The following is a 21,227-nucleotide window of genomic DNA, read 5'->3' as shown; positions in this document are numbered from 1 at the left end:
CCTCTTGCCCCCACAGGTATGCAAGGCTCCACGCCCCTGGATGTGGCTGCCGCCTCCGTCATCGACAACAACGAGCTGGCCTTGGCGTTGCAGGAGCAGGACCTGGAAAAGGTGCAGAGGGGAGGCCTGGGCCCTCCCTGCCTGCCTGGGGCACCTACTGAACCTGAACCTGGTCTGGGGTGGGGGTGGGGGTTCCGGATGGTCTGAAGTGAATCAGGAGGGGTGAGGTTTACAGGGAGGAAACAGCACCCAGCACTCACTTGTAAGGTGCTTCCGGGCTGGGCATATGCTCCCAGCTGGGAGGCCTGGGCACCTGTCCTGGCCCTCTGTGTGTAGTGAGGACATGCGTGAGCTCAAGGAGGTCTGCAACTTAGGTTCAGCGTCCCCAGATCTTTGTGTGTGTGGCCTTGGACTAGGGACTTGAATCCTTCGCACTGCAGTCGCCTTGTCTGTACAATGCGTGTAGAACCAACTTCCTAGTGTTGTTCTGAGGGTTAAATGAGTTCGCCCGCAAAATCACCTGGGAAATGGCACGCAGGGTTGGTTGGCTGCTATCAGATTATTTTTCGCCTGGGAGATATGCACTGAGCATCCACACACTGGGTCAGGACCTGCTTAGGTCAGGAGGCAAAAGACTGTCAGTGCTCCTTGTCCTCGTGAACTTGACCTTCCAGTCTGGAGAACGGGAGATAAATAAGCCTAGTGAGTAAAAGATGTAGCGTGTTAGTGATGTGTGCTAAGGAGGAAGAAAGTGAGCAGAGGGGAGACAAATCAAGTGTCAGCAGGGTGTGGTATGAACGTTCCGACAAAGCCTCATCGAGAAGATAACATTTAGTAAAGCTCAGAGGTGAGAGGCTAGACGGACGGCAAGGGGGGCGCATTCCCAGCAGAGCGAGTAGCAGGTGCAAAGGCCCTGAGGCAGGAGTGAACCTTGTGAGTCTGAGAAACAGCAGAGACCAGTGTGGTTGGAGCAGAGGCAGTGAGGGGTGAGCAGGGGGAGGTGAGGCCAAGGAGGTGGCAGGGGCAGGTCACGTGGGATCGTGTGGGCCACAGCAAGGTCTCTGGCTTTTACCCTGAGGCAGATGGGGCCAGGGGGCTCTGAGCAGAGGAGGCCCTGGCTCAGGTGTTCACAGAAGTCTGTGGGGAACTGGCTGAGGGGAAGGGGGCAGGTGGGAGCTGGGAGCCCCGGGAGGGGGCTGCTGTGATGATCCAGGTGGGAGACAAGGGTGGACAGGACCAGGTTCCTTTGCTAAGGGGTCAGAGAAGCATTAGCCTCGGTGCTCCAGGCATGGGCAGACACCTGCGGTCAGAGGAAGATGTTGTGAGTGTGGCCTTTGGCTGCGCCCCTCTCTTGCCCCCAGGTCGTGTCCTACCTGGCAGGCTGTGGCCTCCAAAGCTGCCCCATGCTCCTGGCCAAGGGCTACCCGGACATCGGCTGGAACCCCTGCGGTGGGGAGCGCTACCTGGACTTCCTGCGCTTCGCTGTCTTTGTTAACGGTGAGGCAGGGCTGGCCATGGCTTGGCAGGGGGCGTGGGGTCACTGCCCCAAGCTTCCTAGGGGGTGACAGTCCACACCCGGAGCCACCGGCCTTGGATGGGCAGGGATCCTTGCAAGTGGGTGTGGGGCAAAGACCTGGGGGCGGACAGAAGGCTGGCGTCACCCCAGGGGTGTTGGGACCTGGGGCTGCATCGGGGGCGCCCAGGGGTGGCTCCTGAGCCCTCTGGATTCCCTGGGCCAGGCGAGAGCGTGGAGGAGAACGCCAACGTGGTGGTGCGGCTGCTCATCCGCAAACCTGAGTGCTTCGGGCCTGCACTGCGGGGTGAGGGCGGCTCGGGGCTGCTGGCTGCCATCGAGGAGGCCATCCGCATCTCTGAGGACCCCGCGCGGGACGGCCCAGGCGTCCGCAGGGACCGACGGCGCGAGCAGTGAGTCTCCCAGCCCCCTCCTCGACAGAGCGCCAGCCCTCGCCGTGCCCCAAGGGCTCAGGCCTCTGGCTTTCCCACCTGCAGCTTTGGTGAGGAGCCCCCTGAAGAAAACCGCGTGCATCTGGGCCACGCCATCATGTCCTTCTATGCTGCCTTGATCGATCTGCTGGGCCGCTGTGCTCCGGAGATGCATGTGAGCCCCGGGCGGCCAGGGCGGGGCGGGGCGCCAGGAAGGAGGCCGGGTCCCCCTGCCAGGGAATCGGGATAGGATGGAACAGAGTAATAACCAACTGGGCCCTGGGCGCTCAATGACGCACGCCCTCTGTCCTGCCCCCCAGCTGATCCAAGCTGGCAAGGGTGAGGCCCTGCGAATCCGCGCCATCCTTCGCTCCCTGGTGCCCCTGGACGACCTCGTGGGCATCATCAGCCTCCCGCTGCAGATCCCCACCCTGGGCAAAGGTACAGAGTGGGCAGGATGTGGCAGAGGAGGGAAGCTGGGAGGGGAAGCTGATGGGTCAGGGCGTCCCTGACCTCCTGTCCGCCTTGCCTGTAGACGGGGCCCTGGTGCAGCCGAAGATGTCGGCCTCCTTCGTGCCGGACCACAAGGCATCCATGGTGCTCTTCCTGGACCGCGTGTACGGCATTGAGAACCAGGACTTCCTGCTACACGTGCTGGACGTGGGGTTCCTTCCCGACATGAGAGCTGCCGCCTCGCTGGACACGGTGAGCAGCCCCGCCCAGCCTGGCCACCTCCCTGCTCCCCCGGGGGGCCACGGAAGGCTCGTGGACCAGCAGCCACAGCAGGGTTTTTGTTTGACTTGGGCTTTTGTCGCTTTCATAACCCCGCCCCCCAACAACCACAGAGAAAACAAAAACGGAGGAAAACGCCGAGCGCTGCTGGAAGGTGGGTGGGAGTCTCCAAACATGCAGCTGTGGGGGTTCAGTACCGCGCACGCACACAGACCCGGGCACGACAGCAGCGGTCGGTGCCAGTGACAGGCCAAGGAAGGGTAGCACTGAGGGCTGACCACTGGTGACCTCGACCTGACCTTCGATCCTTGCTGGAGAGGGTTTAGGGAGCCTAGGAGAAGGCAGAGCCTGGGAGTGTTGGGCTTGGTGGCTAAGAAGCTGGGATGCCTGCATCCCACATCACCGTGCCTGGGCTCAGTAGCTGGCTGTGGCTCCCGACTCCAGTTTCTGGCTAATACAGACCCTGGGAGGCAGTGGTGATGGCTCAAGTAATTGGGTCCCTGCCACCCACATGGGAGACCAGAGTTCCCAGCCCCTGGTTCTGGTCTCTGCCCAGCCCCCGTCTGTTGCAGGCATTTGGGGAGTGAGTCAGTGGGTAGGAGCTCTCTTCCTGTATACCAGTCTCTCAAATAAATACGAGAGAGAGAGAGAGAGAGAGAGAGAGAGAGAGAGAGAGAGAACCAGCCTGGGAGGTGAGGTTTGGGATAGAACAAGTTGACAGTTCTTTGCACAAGTGGCTAGCAGGGGAGGCAGAGGCTGGGACGACTGCTGGGGGGATAAGCTTGTTCAAGAAAAGGCTCTTCTTAAGATAGGAAGAATAACTGCTTGTCATTAGCTGGAAGAGGAAGACCATCATTTGAATCTATAATCATCAGTTTACAGGAAATACAGGGGACTGGGGAACAAGTTAATTGACACCGCAAGGTGGAAGTGGCCAAAGCCAAAATATAGAAAATGCTACTGGCCAAAGGACCCAGGATCCAGTTTCTCCTCCTCCTCCTCCTCCTTCTTTGCTTTTCTTTTAAAGATTTGTTTCTTTATTTGAAAGGCAGAGTTACAGAGAAACAGGCAGAGAGGGAGAGAGAGAGAGAGAACCTCCATCCACTGGTTCACTCCCCAAACAACCACAATGGCTGGAGCTAGGCCAGTCCAAAGCCAGGATCCTGGAGCTTCTTCTGGGTTTCCCAAGTGCAGGGGCCCAAGCACTCGGGCCATCTTCTACTGCTTTCCTAGGCCATAGCAGAGAGCTGGATTGGAAGAGGAGCAGCCGGGACTTGAACTGGCACCCATATGGGATGCTGACACTGGGGCAGTGGCTCTAACCGCTATACCACAGCACAGGCCCCCAAAGGGGCCCAGTTTCTCTAGCAAATAAGTAACATTTGAAAAGGGGAGGAGAAGGGCAGTGGCAGAGGGAAGGTCCTAAAAGAACCGTCAAGTGAACGCAGTGTGTGGACCTACCTGGGGGCCCTGGCCAACATTCCCGGCTAAATGCAGTCATTTTTGTGGCAGAGAATGTTGGTCGTGAATGTGAGGAGATTGCTAATTCTGTTCAGTGTGACAGTGGCAGGAGGGTTAAGAAGTACAGTGCACTACTTGTTTGAATGGAGATCCACATTTAACTATCCATGGGTTAAACACTGCGGTGCTGGGGCTTGCATGGAACTACCCCGAGGGAAAGGGTCAGGGTTAGAGGGAAATGAAGCGAGCAGAGGGTTCCTGGGGTCTGCAGAACAGTGGAGTCTGGACAACCGAGCCGTCCAGGACAGGTGCCAGGGCAAACCCGGCGGGGTGCGGCGGGCCTGACGCCCCCACCTTGCGCCCCAGGCCACTTTCAGCACCACGGAGATGGCGCTGGCGCTGAACCGCTACCTGTGCCTGGCTGTGCTGCCGCTCATCACCAAGTGTGCGCCGCTCTTTGCGGGCACGGAGCACCGTGCCATCATGGTGGACTCGATGCTGCACACCGTGTACCGCCTGTCGCGCGGCCGCTCGCTCACCAAGGCGCAGCGCGACGTCATCGAGGACTGTCTCATGGCGCTGTGCAGGTGGGGCGGGGCCGGGGGCGGGGCGGAGGGCGGGGCCGGGCCGGGCCGGGCTTCCCGGTGCCACGGCAGTGCCCTGGGCATGTTCCCGCAGGTACATCCGCCCGTCCATGCTGCAGCACCTGCTGCGGCGCCTGGTGTTCGACGTGCCCATCCTGAACGAGTTCGCCAAGATGCCGCTCAAGGTACGGACAAGCCGCGTCGGGCGGGTTCATTCCCAGAAACCTCTTGGCGTCATCGTTTGCATACTAGGATTCCCAGGACATTCACTTCGCGTCACTGGTGCCTGTAACATCCTCTAATTAACGTGTAATTTGCCTAACAGTGGGCCAGCCCCCGCCTCAATTAGCATACATTTGCATGAGCATGCCACTTTCCCTAATTAGTATGTTTATTTGCATGCACGGACCACCAGCCTTCCGCTATTCAAATGAGTGCATGTATTTGAATAAACAGTATCACAGCTATTCCGAATATTTGCACACTATCTCTCCTGTCTTTTCATTTGCATGCTAATTTGCATGAGGAGATACCCCCAACTCAGATATGCCAACTGTCTTGCATAATGCATCTAAATCAACCTCTATTTCAAATTTGCATATTGGATGGTGGAGGCCCGCTTTCCAATTACCATATATTTGCATAGGGTGCCGCCTATGTTTCCAGTGGGCATGCTCATTTGCATGAGTACTGATCACTTCAGCCATATGTCCACTTGCACACTACCCTATGTGAGGATTAATATTAGCATGCTTATTCCTGTAAAGCCACTCCAGACAAACCCAGCTCTAGTTTAATGCCCATCCAGACTTTAAATTAGAATGCCAAATTTGCATAATAAACTGCCATAACATGCCTTCCCTTATTAGCATATCATTTGCATGGCCCACACCTCCTCCATAATTTCCAAGCACTGGCATTCCTCTGCCTCCCTGGCCTTAATTTGCCTACCATCTGCTTATATTCCCTCAACTGTGTGTCCCCCCCATTCCCACTCAGCTCCTTACCAACCACTACGAGCGCTGCTGGAAGTACTACTGTCTCCCCACGGGCTGGGCCAACTTCGGGATCACCTCGGAGGAGGAGCTGCACCTCACACGCAAACTCTTCTGGGGCATCTTTGACTCTCTGGCCCACAAGGTCTGGGCACCCTGGGGGCCCAAAAGGGGCCTTGTGGAGGGCTGGGTGCCCAATGTTGGGGATCCAGAATGAAATTCCCAAGTCTGGGGGTTCAAGGTGGGAGGCAGTTCTATAGTTTGAATGTAGGCAAATCTCTGGGTTGAGGCCTCAGGTGGGGGGTTAATAGAAGAGGGATGGGTCTGCAGTTTGGGGGCTTGGAGAGTATGGAGGTGATGTGGGGGTCCAGCTGGGCCTGAGGTTTGGGCTTCAGGGTGACAGACCATAATTCAGGCTTTGGAATTCAGGAAGGAGAGCTGGTGATTAGAGGGTGTGAGTTTGAGGTGGGAGGGCTGCAGGGCTGGAAGGCTGAGCAACGCACACAGTAACCCTCCCCTCGCCCCCACTCTGCCCCTGGCACCCGCAGAAGTACGACCAGGAGCTGTACCGCATGGCCATGCCTTGTCTGTGCGCCATCGCGGGGGCCCTGCCTCCCGACTACGTGGATGCTTCGTATTCTTCCAAGGCGGAGAAAAAGGCCACAGTGGATGCTGAAGGCAACTTTGATCCCCGGCCTGTGGAGACCCTCAAGTGAGGCCCGGGAGCAGGGCGGGGTTGAGGCTAGGGGGCTGGGAGGAGAGGGAGGAATCAGAGGTGGAGGGGGCCCATCCCTACATCCGCTGATCCTGCCCTCACTGACAGTGTGATCATCCCGGAGAAACTCGACTCCTTCATCAACAAGTTTGCTGAATACACCCACGAGAAGTGGGCCTTCGACAAGGTTGGCATCTGGTCCCCCTCCCCAGGGTCCCCCATCCCTGCTGGTTGTTCCCAGACCCAGTCTGCCCTGGGACCCCTGCCCCCAGGTTGCTCTGCGGCCCTCAGCTCCTCCCAGGCTCCCTCATCCTGCCTTCCCCTCTCACTGCTAGATCCAGAACAACTGGTCTTACGGAGAGAGCGTGGATGAGGAACTGAAGACCCACCCCATGCTGAGGCCCTACAAGACCTTTTCAGAGAAGGTGACCGCGCCTCGGGGCTCAGTGCTGGGCATGAATTTGGGGGTTCAGGGAGACAGCTCTCAGGTTCACGTCTGAGGGGCCCGGTGTGTTAGGGTTCCCCATCCGCAGACTCTGCCTTCTCTCAAAGTGGGCTCCCTCCCCTGGAGTCTGGACTCAGAGTGGGCAGGCATGTCAGATGTAGGATTTAACTTCCGAGACCCCTGTGTAAGATGGGACAATGCGGGTGTGTTTGGGGTGCTCTGTTACAGAGCAGGTAAGAGACCTGGGTTCGAATGGGGACAGCGGAGGCCAGGGAGGCTGAGTTGGGGTGGGGGAGCAGAATCCTTCCTTCCCCTCCTCCTCACCCCCTTCCACCAACTCCACTCCTCCCCTCAGGACAAAGAGATCTACCGCTGGCCCATCAAGGAGTCCCTGAAGGCCATGATTGCCTGGGAGTGGACGATCGAGAAGGCCAGGGAAGGCGAGGAGGAGAGAACCGAGAAGAAAAAGACACGGAAGATTTCCCAAACTGCCCAGGTGGAGGCGGGGCTGGGCCTGGACCATGGGAGGTGGGGCTGATGGAGGGAGGGAGGTCAGGAGAAGGGGTACGGGCAGAGCAGGGGTGCAGACCAGGGCTGGAGGCCTGGGAAAGGAAAGTGCCAGGGTTCGATGGAGCCAAGGGCAAGGGGATGGGTGGGTGGGGTGGGGAGACGAGGGAGCGGGGCTGACCTGGGCTACCTATCCCGTCCATTAAGCCCCGGTCACTCTTGCTCCCTCAGACCTACGATCCCCGAGAAGGCTACAACCCGCAGCCCCCCGACCTCAGCGGAGTCACCCTGTCTCGGGAGCTGCAGGTCTGAGCCTGCTCCTTTATGTGTGTGTGTGTGTGGTGGGGGGCACCTGTCGGGGGAACCCTCTGGATCTGGTCCTTGACTGTCTGCATCTGGGCCCAGGCCATGGCCGAACAACTGGCGGAAAACTACCATAACACCTGGGGAAGGAAGAAGAAGCAGGAGCTGGAAGCCAAGGGTGAGCGTCCCCGCCCCCACCCCCATCTCCGCCCCTCCCCCACTTCCCTTCCAGCCCCGCGGCACAGGGATCTAGATTGGAGTCCCAGCTTTGAGCAGTGGTTTTCTCCCTCTGCAACAGCAGTGTTTTCCGCTGTAGGGCTGTGGTGAGGGCAGTGTTGAGGTCTTTCTGGCCTCCACCTTCGCTGCTGTGATTAGGCACGCCCTCGGCCGCAGGAGCCGCTTCTACGGTCTTCTACGGGTCCCCCCATTCTGGATTTACCTCCGCAGGCGGCGGGACCCACCCCCTGCTGGTCCCCTACGACACGCTCACGGCCAAGGAGAAAGCGCGAGACCGAGAGAAGGCCCAGGAGCTGCTGAAGTTCCTGCAGATGCACGGCTACGCGGTCACCAGGCACGGGGCTGGGCGCCCAGCGAGGGCGGCCGAGGGGCGGGGTGGACAGCAGGAGCGCGGGCGGGTCCCGGGTGGGGAAGGGTGAGGGGCGGGGCCCGATAGAGGCTGAAGGGGCGTGGCCGGAGGGCGGAGGCATGGTCAGGGAAGACTAAGGGACAGGGCTATAGATGGTGGGGATAACAGGGCGTGGTCTGAGGAGGAGGCGTGGTCAGGAAGACTTAGGGGCAGGCTTGCAGAGTGCAGTTGGGACTAAAGAGGAGCCGAGACCTGGGATGAGGCCAAAACAGCCGTGGCAGAGTAGCAGGCCGAGGCCCGCGTCTGGGCTGACCCCTCTCTGCCCCTCCCCGCAGAGGCCTGAAGGACATGGAGCTGGACACGTCTTCCATTGAGAAGCGGTTCGCCTTTGGCTTCCTGCAGCAGTTGCTGCGCTGGATGGACATTTCGCAGGAGTTCATCGCCCACCTGGGTAGGGAGGATTCCCTCCCCGATGCCACCTCCCCTGCAGAAAGCAGGCCTACACTCTGCCAGGAAAGCCGTCCCTGGGAGTCCGCCTCCCCCCTGCCCTAGTAGTTACTGAGTGTTCACCGTGCGACTGATGCTGTTCCACGTGTGGTGCTGGGGACACAAAGGTCCCTGCCCACCTACAGCTGGCTTCCCGTGGAGGACTCAGGCCATGTGGGTGATAACCAGATCGCTTAGTGGGTTAGGAGGTGGTTAGAGCCCCACACGACACTCCTGGGAGACTGGATGAGGCTGTGATATCCACGCAGGGGCACAAGGAGAGGACGGGGGCTTTGGGGGCAGAGGGACGTCTGTTCCTTCCAGGCGTGGGAGTGCCGAGCACAAAGGTCTTGAGGGGTCCCTGACATGAGTATTAGATGCCCATGTGTTGGAAGCAGAGTGGCTGAGGGGATGGCACCAGGAAACAGGCTTGGGAGGTGATGGGGCAGATGAGGTAGGACTATGTGGCCCACCTGTGGCTCCGGCTCACTCAGCGAAAAGGTCAAAGTCTCACCACAGCCTGCACCAAGAAACATAGCTGGGCCCTGACTCCTTCCAGTTTCTCCCAGAGACTCCCCATCCCCCCATCATTCCTCTTGAATGCCACTGGCAGAGGCCCCCAGATTCCCTACAGGTGGGTGGCAGAGCAGGCTTCACTCTGTGTAACCTCAAAACTGGTATACTGAGCCTCTATCCTGCATACTGAGCTCTGTCCTGCATACTGAGCTCTATCCTGCATACTGAGCTCTGTCCTGCATACTGAGCTCTATCCTGCATACTGAGCTCTGTCCTGCATACTGAGCTCTATCCTGCATACTGAGCCTCTATCCTGCATACTGACCTCTATCCTGCATACTGAGCCTCTATCCTGCACACTGAGCTCTATCCTGCACCCTGGGCCTCTATCCTGTATACTGAGCTCTATCCTGCATACTGAGCCTCTATCCTGCACACTGAGCTCTATCCTGCACCCTGGGCCTCTATCCTGTATACTGAGCTCTATCCTGCATACTGAGCTCTATCCTGCATACTAGCTCTGTTCTGTATACTGACCTCTATCCTGCATACTGAGCTCTGTCCTGCATACTGAGCCTCTATCCTGCATACTGAGCCTCTATCCTGCATACTGAGCTCTGTCCTGCATACTGAGCCTCTATCCTGCATACTGAGCTCTGTCCTGCATACTGAGCTCTGTTCTGTATACTGACCTCTATCCTGCATACTGAGCTCTGTTCTGTATACTGACCTCTATCTTGTATACTGAGCTCTATCCTGCATACTGAGCCTCTATCCTGCATACTGAGCTCTGTCCTGCATACTGAGCTCTGTCCTGCATACTGAGCCTCTATCCTGCATACTGAGCTCTGTCCTGCATACTGAGCTCTATCCTGCATACTGAGCTCTGTTCTGTATACTGACCTCTATCCTGCATACTGAGCTCTGTCCTGCATACTGAGCCTCTATCCTGCACACTGAACCTCTATCCTGCATTCTGAGCTCTATCCTGCATACTAGCTCTGTTCTGTATACTGACCTCTATCCTGCATACTGAGCCTCTATCCTGTATACTGAGCTCTGTCCTGCATACTGAGCCTCTATCCTGCATACTGAGCTCTGTCCTGCATACTGAGCTCTGTTCTGTATACTGAGCTCTGTCCTGCATACTGAGCCTCTATCCTGCATACTGAGCTCTGTCCTGCATACTGACCTCTATCCTGCATACTGAGCCTCTATCCTGCATACTGAGCTCTGTCCTGCATACTGAGCCTCTATCCTGTATACTGAACTCTGTCCTGCATACTGAGCTCTGTCCTGCATACTAGCTCTGTTCTGCATACTGAGCTCTGTTCTGTATACTGAGCTCTGTCCTGCATACTGAGCCTCTATCCTGCATACTGAGCTCTGTCCTGCATACTGACCTCTATCCTGCATACTGAGCCTCTATCCTGCATACTGAGCTCTGTCCTGCATACTGAGCCTCTATCCTGCATACTGAGCTCTGTCCTGCATACTGAGCTCTGTTCTGTATACTGACCTCTATCCTGCATACTGAGCTCTATCCTGCATACTGACCTCTATCCTGCATACTGAGCTCTATCCTGCATACTGAGCTCTGTTCTGCATACTGAGCTCTGTTCTGCATACTGAGCTCTATCCTGCATACTGAGCTCTATCCTGCATACTGAGCTCTGTCCTGCATACTGAGCTCTGTTCTGCATACTGAGCTCTGTTCTGCATACTGAGCCTCTATCCTGCATACTGACCTCTGTCCTGCATACTAGCTCTGTCCTGCATACTAGCTCTGTTCTGCATACTGAGCTCTGTTCTGTATACTGAGCTCTGTCCTGCATACTGAGCCTCTATCCTGCATACTGAGCTCTGTCCTGCATACTGACCTCTATCCTGCATACTGAGCCTCTATCCTGCATACTGAGCTCTGTCCTGCATACTGAGCCTCTATCCTGCACACTGAGCTCTGTTCTGTATACTGAGCTCTGTCCTGCATACTGAGCTCTATCCTGCATACTGAGCTCTGTCCTGCATACTGAGCTCTATCCTGCATACTGAGCTCTGTCCTGCATACTGAGCTCTATCCTGCATACTGAGCTCTGTCCTGCATACTGAGCTCTGTTCTGTATACTGACCTCTATCCTGCATACTGAGCTCTATCCTGCATACTGAGCTCTGTCCTGCATACTGAGCTCTATCCTGCATACTGAGCTCTGTCCTGCATACTGAGCTCTGTTCTGTATACTAACCTCTATCCTGCATACTGAGCTCTATCCTGCATACTGAGCTCTGTCCTGCATACTGAGCTCTGTTCTGCATACTGAGCTCTATCCTGCATACTGAGCTCTATCCTGCATACTGAGCTCTATCCTGCATACTGAGCTCTGTCCTGCATACTGAGCTCTATCCTGCATACTGAGCTCTGTTCTGCATACTAGCTCTGTTCTGCATACTGAGCCTCTATCCTGCATACTGAGCTCTATCCTGCATACTGAGCTCTGTTCTGCATACTGAGCTCTATCCTGCATACTGAGCTCTGTCCTGCATACTGAGCTCTATCCTGCATACTGAGCTCTGTTCTGTATACTGACCTCTATCCTGCATACTGAGCCTCTATCCTGCATACTGACCTCTATCCTGCATACTGAGCTCTATCCTGCATACTGAGCTCTGTCCTGCATACTGAGCTCTGTCCTGCATACTGAGCCTCTATCCTGCATACTGAGCTCTATCCTGCATACTGAGCTCTGTTCTGCATACTGAGCTCTATCCTGCATACTGAGCTCTGTTCTGCATACTGAGCTCCATGCTGCACACCCCCTTGGCAGTTCCTCCCCTCTCTGAGCCTGTTTCCTCATCTGAGATATGGGTGTACTCTTGTTTGCTGGGTGTCCTGGGTGAGGTTCCTGATCTGTAAAGTTGGGGGGACCAATTTGAGGGGAGACTGTGAGAACAGTGTTTCTCATGGTGCCAGGGATGTAGCAAGCGTTTAACAATGGGAGCCCCCATTCTTATTTTGGAAGTATTTATTATCACCACCACCCTCATTGTTGTCCGAAGTTGATCTCTATTTGAGATTATGTGGACTGTCTGTGTGGACTTGTTTCATTTGGTTCATTCATCCGTTTATTCCAAAGTCAGTGCCAGGGCTGACGTTCAGGAGGAAAAGCGCCTGTGGTGGGTGAGAGGGGGATGTCCCATGACCCTACCCATTCCAGTTTGTTCTCCCTACCCACTACCAGCTTCAGAAGGGGTTTGCTTGAGGAGTTAGGGGACCAGATGAAAGGTAGGGAAGAAAAGTTTATTTCAAAGCCAACAGAGGTGGCCCCTCTCAGGAAAACATCTCCCATCACGTCCTAACTCTGCCCTCAGAGCACTCTGGGCTGCTCCTCAGCCTCGACCCCCCCCCCATAACCCCATCTTGCCCTCCCAACAGAGGCTGTGGTCAGCAGTGGACGAGTGGAAAAGTCCCCACACGAACAGGAGATTAAATTCTTTGCCAAGGTGAGAGGCGGGCTTAGAAGCTGGAGGGGGCTGGGCCCGGGTGGGCTCTTCCCCCCTCACCCAGGCCCCCTGTCTCCTCCCCTCCGTCTCCAGATCCTGCTCCCTTTGATTAACCAGTACTTCACCAACCACTGCCTCTACTTCCTGTCCACACCCGCCAAAGTGCTGGGCAGCGGTGGCCATGCCTCCAACAAGGAGAAGGAGATGATCACCAGGTGGGCCGCCCTGACCTCTGACCTGGTCCCCTGACCTCACAGGGCTATCACTAGGACCCCTTACTCCCAAACGTGGTCCTTGGGGGCTTCATTTTGGGTGCTGGGCATGGACCATTCTGCCTGCAGAGGTGAGTGCAAGGCTAGGGGGACCAGTGCACTGGAGCCCTGGGACCAGGACTCGGGCAAACAGGCACGAATTGGTCGCCTGGTTGGAGAGGCAGACACCGCTTCCCCTGCCTGTGGCTTTCCAGTTTGCCTGTCTCTCCTCCTCCCCGGCTCTGCCCTGCCCCCCTCCCCAGTCTTCTGTGGCTCTGCCTCCTCTCCTGGTCCCCTCACTCCCTGCCCCCTCCTTCCCCCTGTCCTTTTCTCCTCCTTCAGCCTCTTCTGCAAACTCGCTGCCCTTGTCCGCCACCGAGTCTCTCTCTTCGGTGAGTAGCTCCGCTCCTGAGCCTCTCTCCGCCTCGTCACCCCCGCCCAAGCCAGATGTCCCAGCTCCTGTCTTCGCTGTGTTCCCTCTCCAGGCCTGGGAATGGACTGGGGGTGGGGGGAGGGCCCCGGGGGCAGGGCAGTGACTGAGACAGCCTGGGCCCTGCCCTGCCTCTCCTGGGGCTCCCAGCAGCGGGAGAGACGGCTCTGTTCCCAGTGACAGCCCAGTGCTGGGGCAGTGTAGGGGTTGGGGGTGGGGCTGGGGGCTCGGTGGCATTCAGATCCAGAGAAGGGCTGGGGTAGCCGTGGAGGCAGGTGCAGTCCTTGTCCTTCCTTGACACCGGCTGTCTGCCTCTCCCAGGCACAGACGCCCCGGCTGTGGTCAACTGCCTTCACATCCTGGCACGCTCCCTGGATGCCAGGTAGGGGCTCTCGGTGCCCATGCCCCAGCTGCTGCTCCCCCAGCGTCTCTGCATTGGAGACCCTGATTCTGGAGCTGGCGCCGCCCGGCTTCCCTCCTAGGACGGTGATGAAGTCGGGCCCCGAGATCGTCAAGGCCGGCCTCCGCTCCTTCTTTGAGAGCGCCTCGGAGGACATCGAGAAGATGGTGGAGAACTTGCGGCTGGGCAAGGTGTCCCAGGCGCGCACGCAGGTGAAGGGCGTGGGCCAGAACCTCACCTACACCACCGTGGCCCTGCTGCCCGTCCTCACCACGCTCTTCCAGCACATCGCCCAGCACCAGTTCGGCGACGACGTCATCCGTAAGGGCTGCGGCCCCTGCGGCCGGGGGCGGGGCCTGGGCAGGCGCTGTGGCCACCACCGCCCCTCCTTGGGTGCCTGGCGGCATCCCCAGGTGTCTGGGTGTGTGATCTATGGCCGTCAGCACAGCACGCACTCAATACGTTGGTTCTTCTTGTGTCGCTCTAAAGAAATACCTGAGTTTGCGTAACTTTATAAAAGAAGGTTTATTTAGGTCACAGTTCGTGCTGGCAAAGTCCTGAGGCTGTGCAGGGCATCACACGGCAAGAGACAGGACGCATGAGTGTGCATCTGTGTCCTTTAGTGTCTCCCTCTCCTCTCCTCTCCTCTCCTCTCCTCTCCTCTCCTCTCCTCTTCTCTCCTCTCTTATGGCTACCAGAGTTCAGTCATGGGGGCTTCACCTTGGTGATCTCATTGAACCCTGATCACTCCCCCGGAGACACAGCACAATCAGATTAAATGCCCATCCTATTATTACCACCCAAGGGAGGGTCAAATCTCAGTACAGGAACCCCTGGGGAACCTCAAGCCATAGCCAATCATAGTGGGCAGCGAACTGGTAGGTAAGAGAGTTAGTAAAGCTATGTATGTGTTCAGCCGCTTTAACAAAAGACCCCAAGTCACCGTAGGTTTGGCAAGAAGGACGTCCTTCACTGGCCTCGTGGGAGGCGCGTGCCTTACCCAAGATCAGAGCCGAGGTTGCACGCTTGCATTTTTCTGGAGGAAGCGCCCATTTCTCTCTTTCTTTAAGATTTATTTATTTATTTATTTGAAAGGCAGAGTTACAGAGAGGCAGAGGCAGAGAGAGAGAGACAAAGAGAGGTCTTCCATCCACTGGTTCACTCTCCAGATGGCTGCAACAGCTGTAGCTGAGCCAATCCAAAGCCAGAAGCCAGGAGCCTCCTCCGGGCCCCCCATGTGGGTGCAGGGGCCCAAGCCCTTGGGCCATCTTCTACTGCTTTCCCAGGCTGTAGCAGAGAGCTGGATGGGAAGTGGAGCAGCCGGGACTTGAACTGGCACCCATATGGGATGCTGGCACTACAGGCAGTGGTGTTACCCGCTATGCCACAATGCCAACCCCACATTTCTGTCATTCAAGTAACCCCTGACTTCTCTCCACAGTCTTTACTGAGTGCCCTGTTGTGGTTGCTTTCTGAGAATTCGCTCATCTGATCTTTACAAGCACCCTATGTGGAAGGCACTGTACTTATCCCATTTTACAGAAAGGAAAATAGAGGCTGAGAAAGAGCTGGTCTTTGTTCAAGTCACAAAGCTAAAAAACAGGCTGGCCCCTGCTCTTACTCACTGCACTGGCCTAGGCACAAGTGAAATGGGCGGGCGGAGGCCTGGTGGAAGGCACTACCCGCCCAGCCCCTCCCCTCCCTTCTCCCCCAGTGGATGACGTGCAGGTGTCTTGCTACCGAACATTGTGCAGCATCTACTCTCTGGGGACCACCAAGAACACTTATGTGGAAAAGTAAGTAGAAGGCGCATGGTTCGGGGCTGCAAGTAAACTTTGGGTGTTGGGGTGGGTGACAGGCCCAGAAGATGGGTGGAATCTCCAAAGACCGCCTGTACACAGTGACAGCTGCAGTTCTGCACGGTGGCCACGTGAGGGCGATCATGGGGAGGACAGCCTGGAAGGCGGGCCCGCCGGGGGTTGGGGGCCGGATGGTGCCTCTAAGGATGCTGAGACAGGTGGAGCAAGAGGCCCCTTGGGTAGGGGTGGGGTGGGGGTGGGGCAAGGGGAGGGTGTTGCCCCCACCACATACACACAGTCATCGTGTTTCCAGCCGCTCAGCTGCATCCATGCACACTACTCCAAAGGGTCCTGGGAGGAGATCTTTCTGTGGAGGATGGGGCTGGGACCTAGGACCCGGAAGGGGGGTCGGAGAAGGTCACGCTCAGCCCCCTCCTCCAGGCTACGGCCAGCCCTCGGAGAGTGCCTGGCCCGCCTGGCAGCGGCCATGCCCGTGGCCTTCCTGGAGCCTCAGCTGAACGAGTACAACGCTTGCTCCGTGTACACCACCAAGTCTCCCCGGGAGCGAGCCAGTAAGTGGCGTGGGGCTGGGGTGGCTGTCCCCCAGCACGGGGCCCCGGGGACAGCGGGCTTTGGTGGGAGTGTGGGCCGGTGGGGGCTGTGCTGAGGACCCCCCAGGATGCAGTGTTCCACATTCAGGACCCCCAGCGTTTGTGCACGGGAGCATCCCCAGGCTGCAGGGAGAATTAGGAGATCGGGGTGGAATTCAGAGCTGGGGGTGTATTTTGGAGATGGTGATGTTCGAGGGTCACAGGGACTTTCCAGGATACTTGAGTTTTGGCTAAGGGGTATTGGGTTGTGGAAAGATTAGAGGAAGACATGGGTTCACTCATTCAACAAGTACACACTGAGTTCCTACTGCATAGGAGGCACCGTTCTAGACAGCTAAGGTTCAGTGGTGATCAGACAGAAATCTCGAGGCGTGGGTCTCAGGAATAAGCTCCGGGGCAGGAATCTTGTCTGCTCCCAGAACCCAGTGCCTGGCCCACAGCAGGTGCGCGGAGGAGCGAGCGATGGCTGTGTTTGCTGCGGTGGCCTGGGGGCTGGGGAGGAAGGGGCCGGTGAGGCTACAGAGGGTGTGTGCTTCAGTGCCAGCCTGGGGCAGTGGGTCTGGGATGGAGGGCTGGTAAGGAAGGGAGATTTTAGGAGTGAGGCTGGAACTAGGGTGAGGCTTTAGGGAGCACGCAGGCACGGGGATGTGGTGTTTCATTGTGAGAGTTGGGGTAGGTCATTGGTTTGGGGTTGAGATCGGAGACCTGGGGTTTGGGAGACAGACTGGGCGGTGGCCATCCAGTGGTGTCTAACGCGTCGCCGGGCACTGAGGTCTGAGAGTGCTGGCTGAGCGCGCTCTGGCCTCCCCCTGCACCCCAGTCCTGGGGCTCCCCAACAGCGTGGAGGAGATGTGTCCTGACATCCCGGTGCTGGATCGGCTCATGGCAGACATCGGGGGGCTGGCCGAGTCCGGGGCCCGCTACACGGAGATGCCGCACGTCATCGAGATCACGCTGCCCATGCTCTGCAGCTACCTGCCCCGCTGGTGGGAGCGCGGGCCCGAGGCACCCCCTCCCGCCCTGCCTGCCGGCGCCCCCCCGCCCTGCACGGCTGTCACCTCCGACCACCTCAACTCGCTCTTGGGGAACATCCTGCGCATCATTGTCAACAACCTGGGCATTGACGAGGCCACCTGGATGAAGCGGCTTGCTGGTGCGTCAGGGACCCCAGGCCGCATGCCTAGGGGTGATTCGGAGCAGCCCGAGTTAGTTCAAAGTGCCAGGGGTCAGAGTCTCAGGCTCACGGGGCCTGGGGTGGGTGGCTGGGCCCTGGAGCCCTCCAGCTGCTCTCTGGATTCTGGGGCCTTGGAGAGGTTACGTCTGGGCTTAGGAGCTCAGACAGAGGCTGGAGTTCTTTATACAGAGGGTCACAGGAAAAGGTCAGGCATCAGGGTCTGGTCAGAGGTCAAGAAATGGGTATTAAAGTTCTGGGATTCCTGCTTCAGAAGTTCCAGAAACTGGGTTTGGGATTGGGGTCAAGTTAAGAGATCAGAGGCCAGGGCCAGAGGTTGTGCTAAGAAGCTGGGGTCAAAGCCATGAAGTGAGGCAAGAGTCTGGGTACTGAGGGGGTCAGAGGTTAAGGGGGAGGTGTCGGGTGAGGGTTCAGCTGTTGGGGGTCAGAGGTCAGCTTCTTGTGTCGGGCCAGTGTCATAGGATAGGGACTGGCTCACAAGTTCGGTTCAGGTTTATGATTAAGACCAGGGCCCAAGGTCAGGAGCGGACCAGAGGAGGGTGCTGGGGTCAAGTAATACTGCTGGGTCGGGGGTCTGTCCGAGATTGGAGGTCAGGCCCGAGCGCCCCACCCTGTGCCCCTGCAGTGTTCGCCCAGCCCATCGTGAGCCGGGCGCGGCCTGAGCTCCTGCACTCCCACTTCATCCCCACCATCGGGCGGCTGCGCAAGCGGGCAGGCAAGGTGGTGGCCGAGGAGGAGCAGCTGCGGCTGGAGGCCAAGGCCGAGGCCGAGGAGGGCGAGCTCCTGGTGCGGGATGAGTTCTCTGTGCTCTGCCGGGACCTGTACGCCCTCTACCCGCTGCTCATCCGCTACGTTGACAACAACAGGTCAGCCCCTGCCTCCCCCTGGCTCCACTCCTGACTTGCCATGAGCGTCCTCCAGTTCCCACCTCCCTGTCCCTTCTGGCTGCTACCACCTTGGCCCAGCAGAACCCAGCCCACTGTGCTGGCTCACTTTCCTCTCTGCTCCTTCTAACCCTCTGAGGGGGTTCAACATCAGCCTTGGGGAGCCCAGTGTTTTCCCTCCAGTACTATGGCCACAGGCCAAAGTGGCTGGGGGTGGCCGATCGTATAGGGAAACCCAGTGGTCAGGCCCTCCTGCAGACAGTCCAGGTCTGGCCAGGTTCATTCCCTCCAGAAACACAGACCTTCACTTGGTATCACCTAATCGCTAGGCTTTCCCTGACATCCCATGTGCTGTGTAACCCCTATGTGCAGCCCAATCCAGGGACAGTGAGGAGTTTTCAACTCCAAGCTCCATCCTGCCTGAAACAGATTTTAAGGTTGCATTAGGGCTTTGTGATTGATTAGCTATGTCTGCCACGGGAGCAGACATTGAAGTGGTGATAATGCACACTGCCCAAGTGCCATTCCAGGTGTTGATTAAACTTGAACCAACTGCGGCTTAACCCATTCATACGTTTGTCGGCAGAATTACGCTGAAAGAACAGCTGGCTCTCCCTAGACCTGTCCTTAGGGTTAGAGAGACCTAGCAACCTTCAGTTTTACACACGCCATTTTGTTGGAGGGAAGTCTCCATATCTTCCAGGTCTCTGGGCTTGGTTCTGGTTTCTGTCTCCCTTTATGTCAAAGCAGAATGGAAGAGTGACTGGAGCCTGCACAGCCCAGAAGGCTCCAGAGGCGTGACCACTCAGAAGAAAAGACTGTCCTCCTCCTCCCCTCCCCTCATTTTTCATCTTTGAGCTCCCGAGAAGGGGTGTTCCGTGTTTGCTTTAGACTAATGAGCATCTGATTCCGATTCATATGGTGGGGGGTGGATGCTGAGCCAGGGAAAGCGGACCAGAGCAGACAGGCAGGCCCTGGGGTCTGCCGCACAGTGAAGGCGTGCTGTCTTGATTTCTTTTTAAGATTTTATTTACTTAGAGAGGTAGAGTTACAGACAGTAAAAGGGAGAGACAGAAAGGTCTTCCATCCGCTGGTTCACTCCCCAAATGGCTGCAACGGCCGGAGCTGCGCCGATCTGAAGCCAGGAGCCAGGAGCTTCTTCCGGGTCTCCCATGTAGGTGCAGGGACCCAAGCACTTGGGCCATCCTCCACTGCCTTCCCGGGCCACAGCAGAGAGCTGGACTGGAAGAGGAGCAATGGGGATTAGAACCCGGTGCCCATATGGGATGCTGCCACCGCAGGCGGAGGATTAACCTTCTGTGCCACAGCGCCAGCCCCCACCCCCACCCCTCCTTTTTTTTTTTTTTTTTTTTTTTAAAGAATTATGTGAGAGGCAGAGTTAGAGAGAGAGGGAGAGACAGAGAGGTCTTCAATTTGCTGGTTTGCTCCCTAAATGTCTGCAACAGCCAGAGCTGTGCAAATCCGAAGCCAGGAGCCAGGAGCCTCTTCCTGGTCTCCCACATGGGTGCAGGGGCCCAAGGACTCGGGCCATCTTCTACGGCTTTCTCAGGCCATAGCAGGAAGCTGGATCAGAAGAGGAGCAGCTGGGACTCAAACCGGCACGCATATGGGATGCCAGCACCGCAGGCAGAGGCATAACCCGCTACACCACAGCTCCGGCCCTCTGTGTATCTGATTCCCCCAGTGCTGGGCATTTATATCCCGTGCATTTCTTTGTCACTGCATTCGGCACTGTCAGGAAGAACACAGATTCCGTGTCCTCTGCCCTGTAGTCGGTGGCATTCTCTGCAGTTGCGTGTGCTTTGTTTTTTCACCCAGTTCTCTCGGCTGGGCAGCTCGGCTGTTTGGTCTCCATCCTTGCGCTCCTGAGTGGGTTTTGCCGGAGGATGGATTCCCGGTGGGTGGGAGTGCTGGGTCAGAGGATGAGAGCAAGCGTTTGCATCCGAGGCATCCGACCAGATACTGTGCAGTGATGCAAGTGGTGGCAGCACACAGCAGTGTGGCTAAAACTCACAAGCCTTAGGTTGAATGAGAGAAGCCAGAAAAAACAAGTCAGAGTACGCAGCGTCTTGTCTGTGTGATGCCAAGGACAGACAGAAGGAACTACGGTCGAGAAAACAGGGCAAGGGTCCTCCTTGGGGAGCAGGTGGTGTGGCTGTGGGGGCACCAGGGTCCGCCTAGAACCTGAGTGTTCTGCTTCTGGACTTGGGCAGTGCTTACACAAGGACCAGTCCATACCTCTCTGTGTGCTGTAGTGCAATTAGAACGTTAGAGCAACTTTTTATAGAACAGGACTATCATTTAAACATTTAAAATGTCCATCAGATTGCCCAAGGAAAGCCCATCCCTCCCACTGATGCCTCCTGGCCCCCCAGCAGGTCCCCTCCCCCGGGGGTCCCTGCCCCACCCACTCACCAGCCCCTTCCCGACCCCAGGGCGCACTGGTTGACGGAGCCCAACGCCAACGCCGAGGAGCTGTTCAGGATGGTGGGCGAGATCTTCATCTACTGGTCCAAGTCCCACGTGAGTCCCCACCCGCCGTGTGTCTCCTCTCCATAAGTGTGGAAGCTGCCGCCTCCGGGGGCCCTCCCTCACCCTGTCCGACCTCCAGCACGTGTCTCCCCCACCCCTGCCCCCAGAACTTCAAGCGTGAGGAGCAGAACTTTGTGGTCCAGAACGAGATCAACAACATGTCCTTCCTGACAGCTGACAGCAAGAGCAAGATGGCCAAGGTGGGTGCTTTGTTCTGGAGAGAGCACTTAGCAAGAAGGGAGGGTGCACCCTCCAGGGACTCCTGCTGAACCCCTATGCCCTGGCAGCCTGTCCTGCACGGGGCACGTTCCCTGCAGCCCTCGGAGCAGCCCCTC

The 21,227-nt window shown here is 57.4% G+C and overlaps 1 protein-coding gene across 2 annotated transcripts in view; it reads left to right on the top strand.

Annotated features, from left to right (window-relative positions):
- The window catches only part of RYR1 (ryanodine receptor 1), a 111,300-nt gene that overhangs the window by 46,795 nt on the left and 43,278 nt on the right, over positions 1 to 21,227 (top strand). For both annotated transcript variants that reach the window (XM_062175880.1, XM_062175881.1), the window contains exons 42-69: positions 17 to 111; positions 1,362 to 1,497; positions 1,740 to 1,926; positions 2,011 to 2,119; positions 2,265 to 2,385; positions 2,480 to 2,649; positions 4,504 to 4,724; positions 4,816 to 4,906; positions 5,721 to 5,861; positions 6,265 to 6,428; positions 6,540 to 6,618; positions 6,767 to 6,856; positions 7,232 to 7,372; positions 7,615 to 7,689; positions 7,789 to 7,864; positions 8,134 to 8,257; positions 8,608 to 8,723; positions 12,705 to 12,772; positions 12,866 to 12,987; positions 13,366 to 13,415; positions 13,775 to 13,835; positions 13,936 to 14,174; positions 15,568 to 15,649; positions 16,094 to 16,224; positions 17,084 to 17,416; positions 18,081 to 18,321; positions 20,796 to 20,883; positions 21,000 to 21,092. In XM_062175880.1, the coding sequence (XP_062031864.1) occupies positions 17 to 111; positions 1,362 to 1,497; positions 1,740 to 1,926; positions 2,011 to 2,119; positions 2,265 to 2,385; positions 2,480 to 2,649; positions 4,504 to 4,724; positions 4,816 to 4,906; positions 5,721 to 5,861; positions 6,265 to 6,428; positions 6,540 to 6,618; positions 6,767 to 6,856; positions 7,232 to 7,372; positions 7,615 to 7,689; positions 7,789 to 7,864; positions 8,134 to 8,257; positions 8,608 to 8,723; positions 12,705 to 12,772; positions 12,866 to 12,987; positions 13,366 to 13,415; positions 13,775 to 13,835; positions 13,936 to 14,174; positions 15,568 to 15,649; positions 16,094 to 16,224; positions 17,084 to 17,416; positions 18,081 to 18,321; positions 20,796 to 20,883; positions 21,000 to 21,092 (3,644 nt within the window). The remainder of the gene's footprint in view (positions 1 to 16; positions 112 to 1,361; positions 1,498 to 1,739; positions 1,927 to 2,010; positions 2,120 to 2,264; positions 2,386 to 2,479; positions 2,650 to 4,503; positions 4,725 to 4,815; positions 4,907 to 5,720; positions 5,862 to 6,264; positions 6,429 to 6,539; positions 6,619 to 6,766; positions 6,857 to 7,231; positions 7,373 to 7,614; positions 7,690 to 7,788; positions 7,865 to 8,133; positions 8,258 to 8,607; positions 8,724 to 12,704; positions 12,773 to 12,865; positions 12,988 to 13,365; positions 13,416 to 13,774; positions 13,836 to 13,935; positions 14,175 to 15,567; positions 15,650 to 16,093; positions 16,225 to 17,083; positions 17,417 to 18,080; positions 18,322 to 20,795; positions 20,884 to 20,999; positions 21,093 to 21,227) is intronic.

The sequence above is a fragment of the Lepus europaeus genome, chromosome 19 (genome assembly GCF_033115175.1).
Source record: "Lepus europaeus isolate LE1 chromosome 19, mLepTim1.pri, whole genome shotgun sequence".
In the NCBI taxonomy this organism is placed as follows: Eukaryota; Metazoa; Chordata; class Mammalia; order Lagomorpha; family Leporidae; genus Lepus; species Lepus europaeus.
Note: the sequence above shows the minus strand (reverse complement) of the source record. Positions and strands in the feature narration are given on the sequence as shown.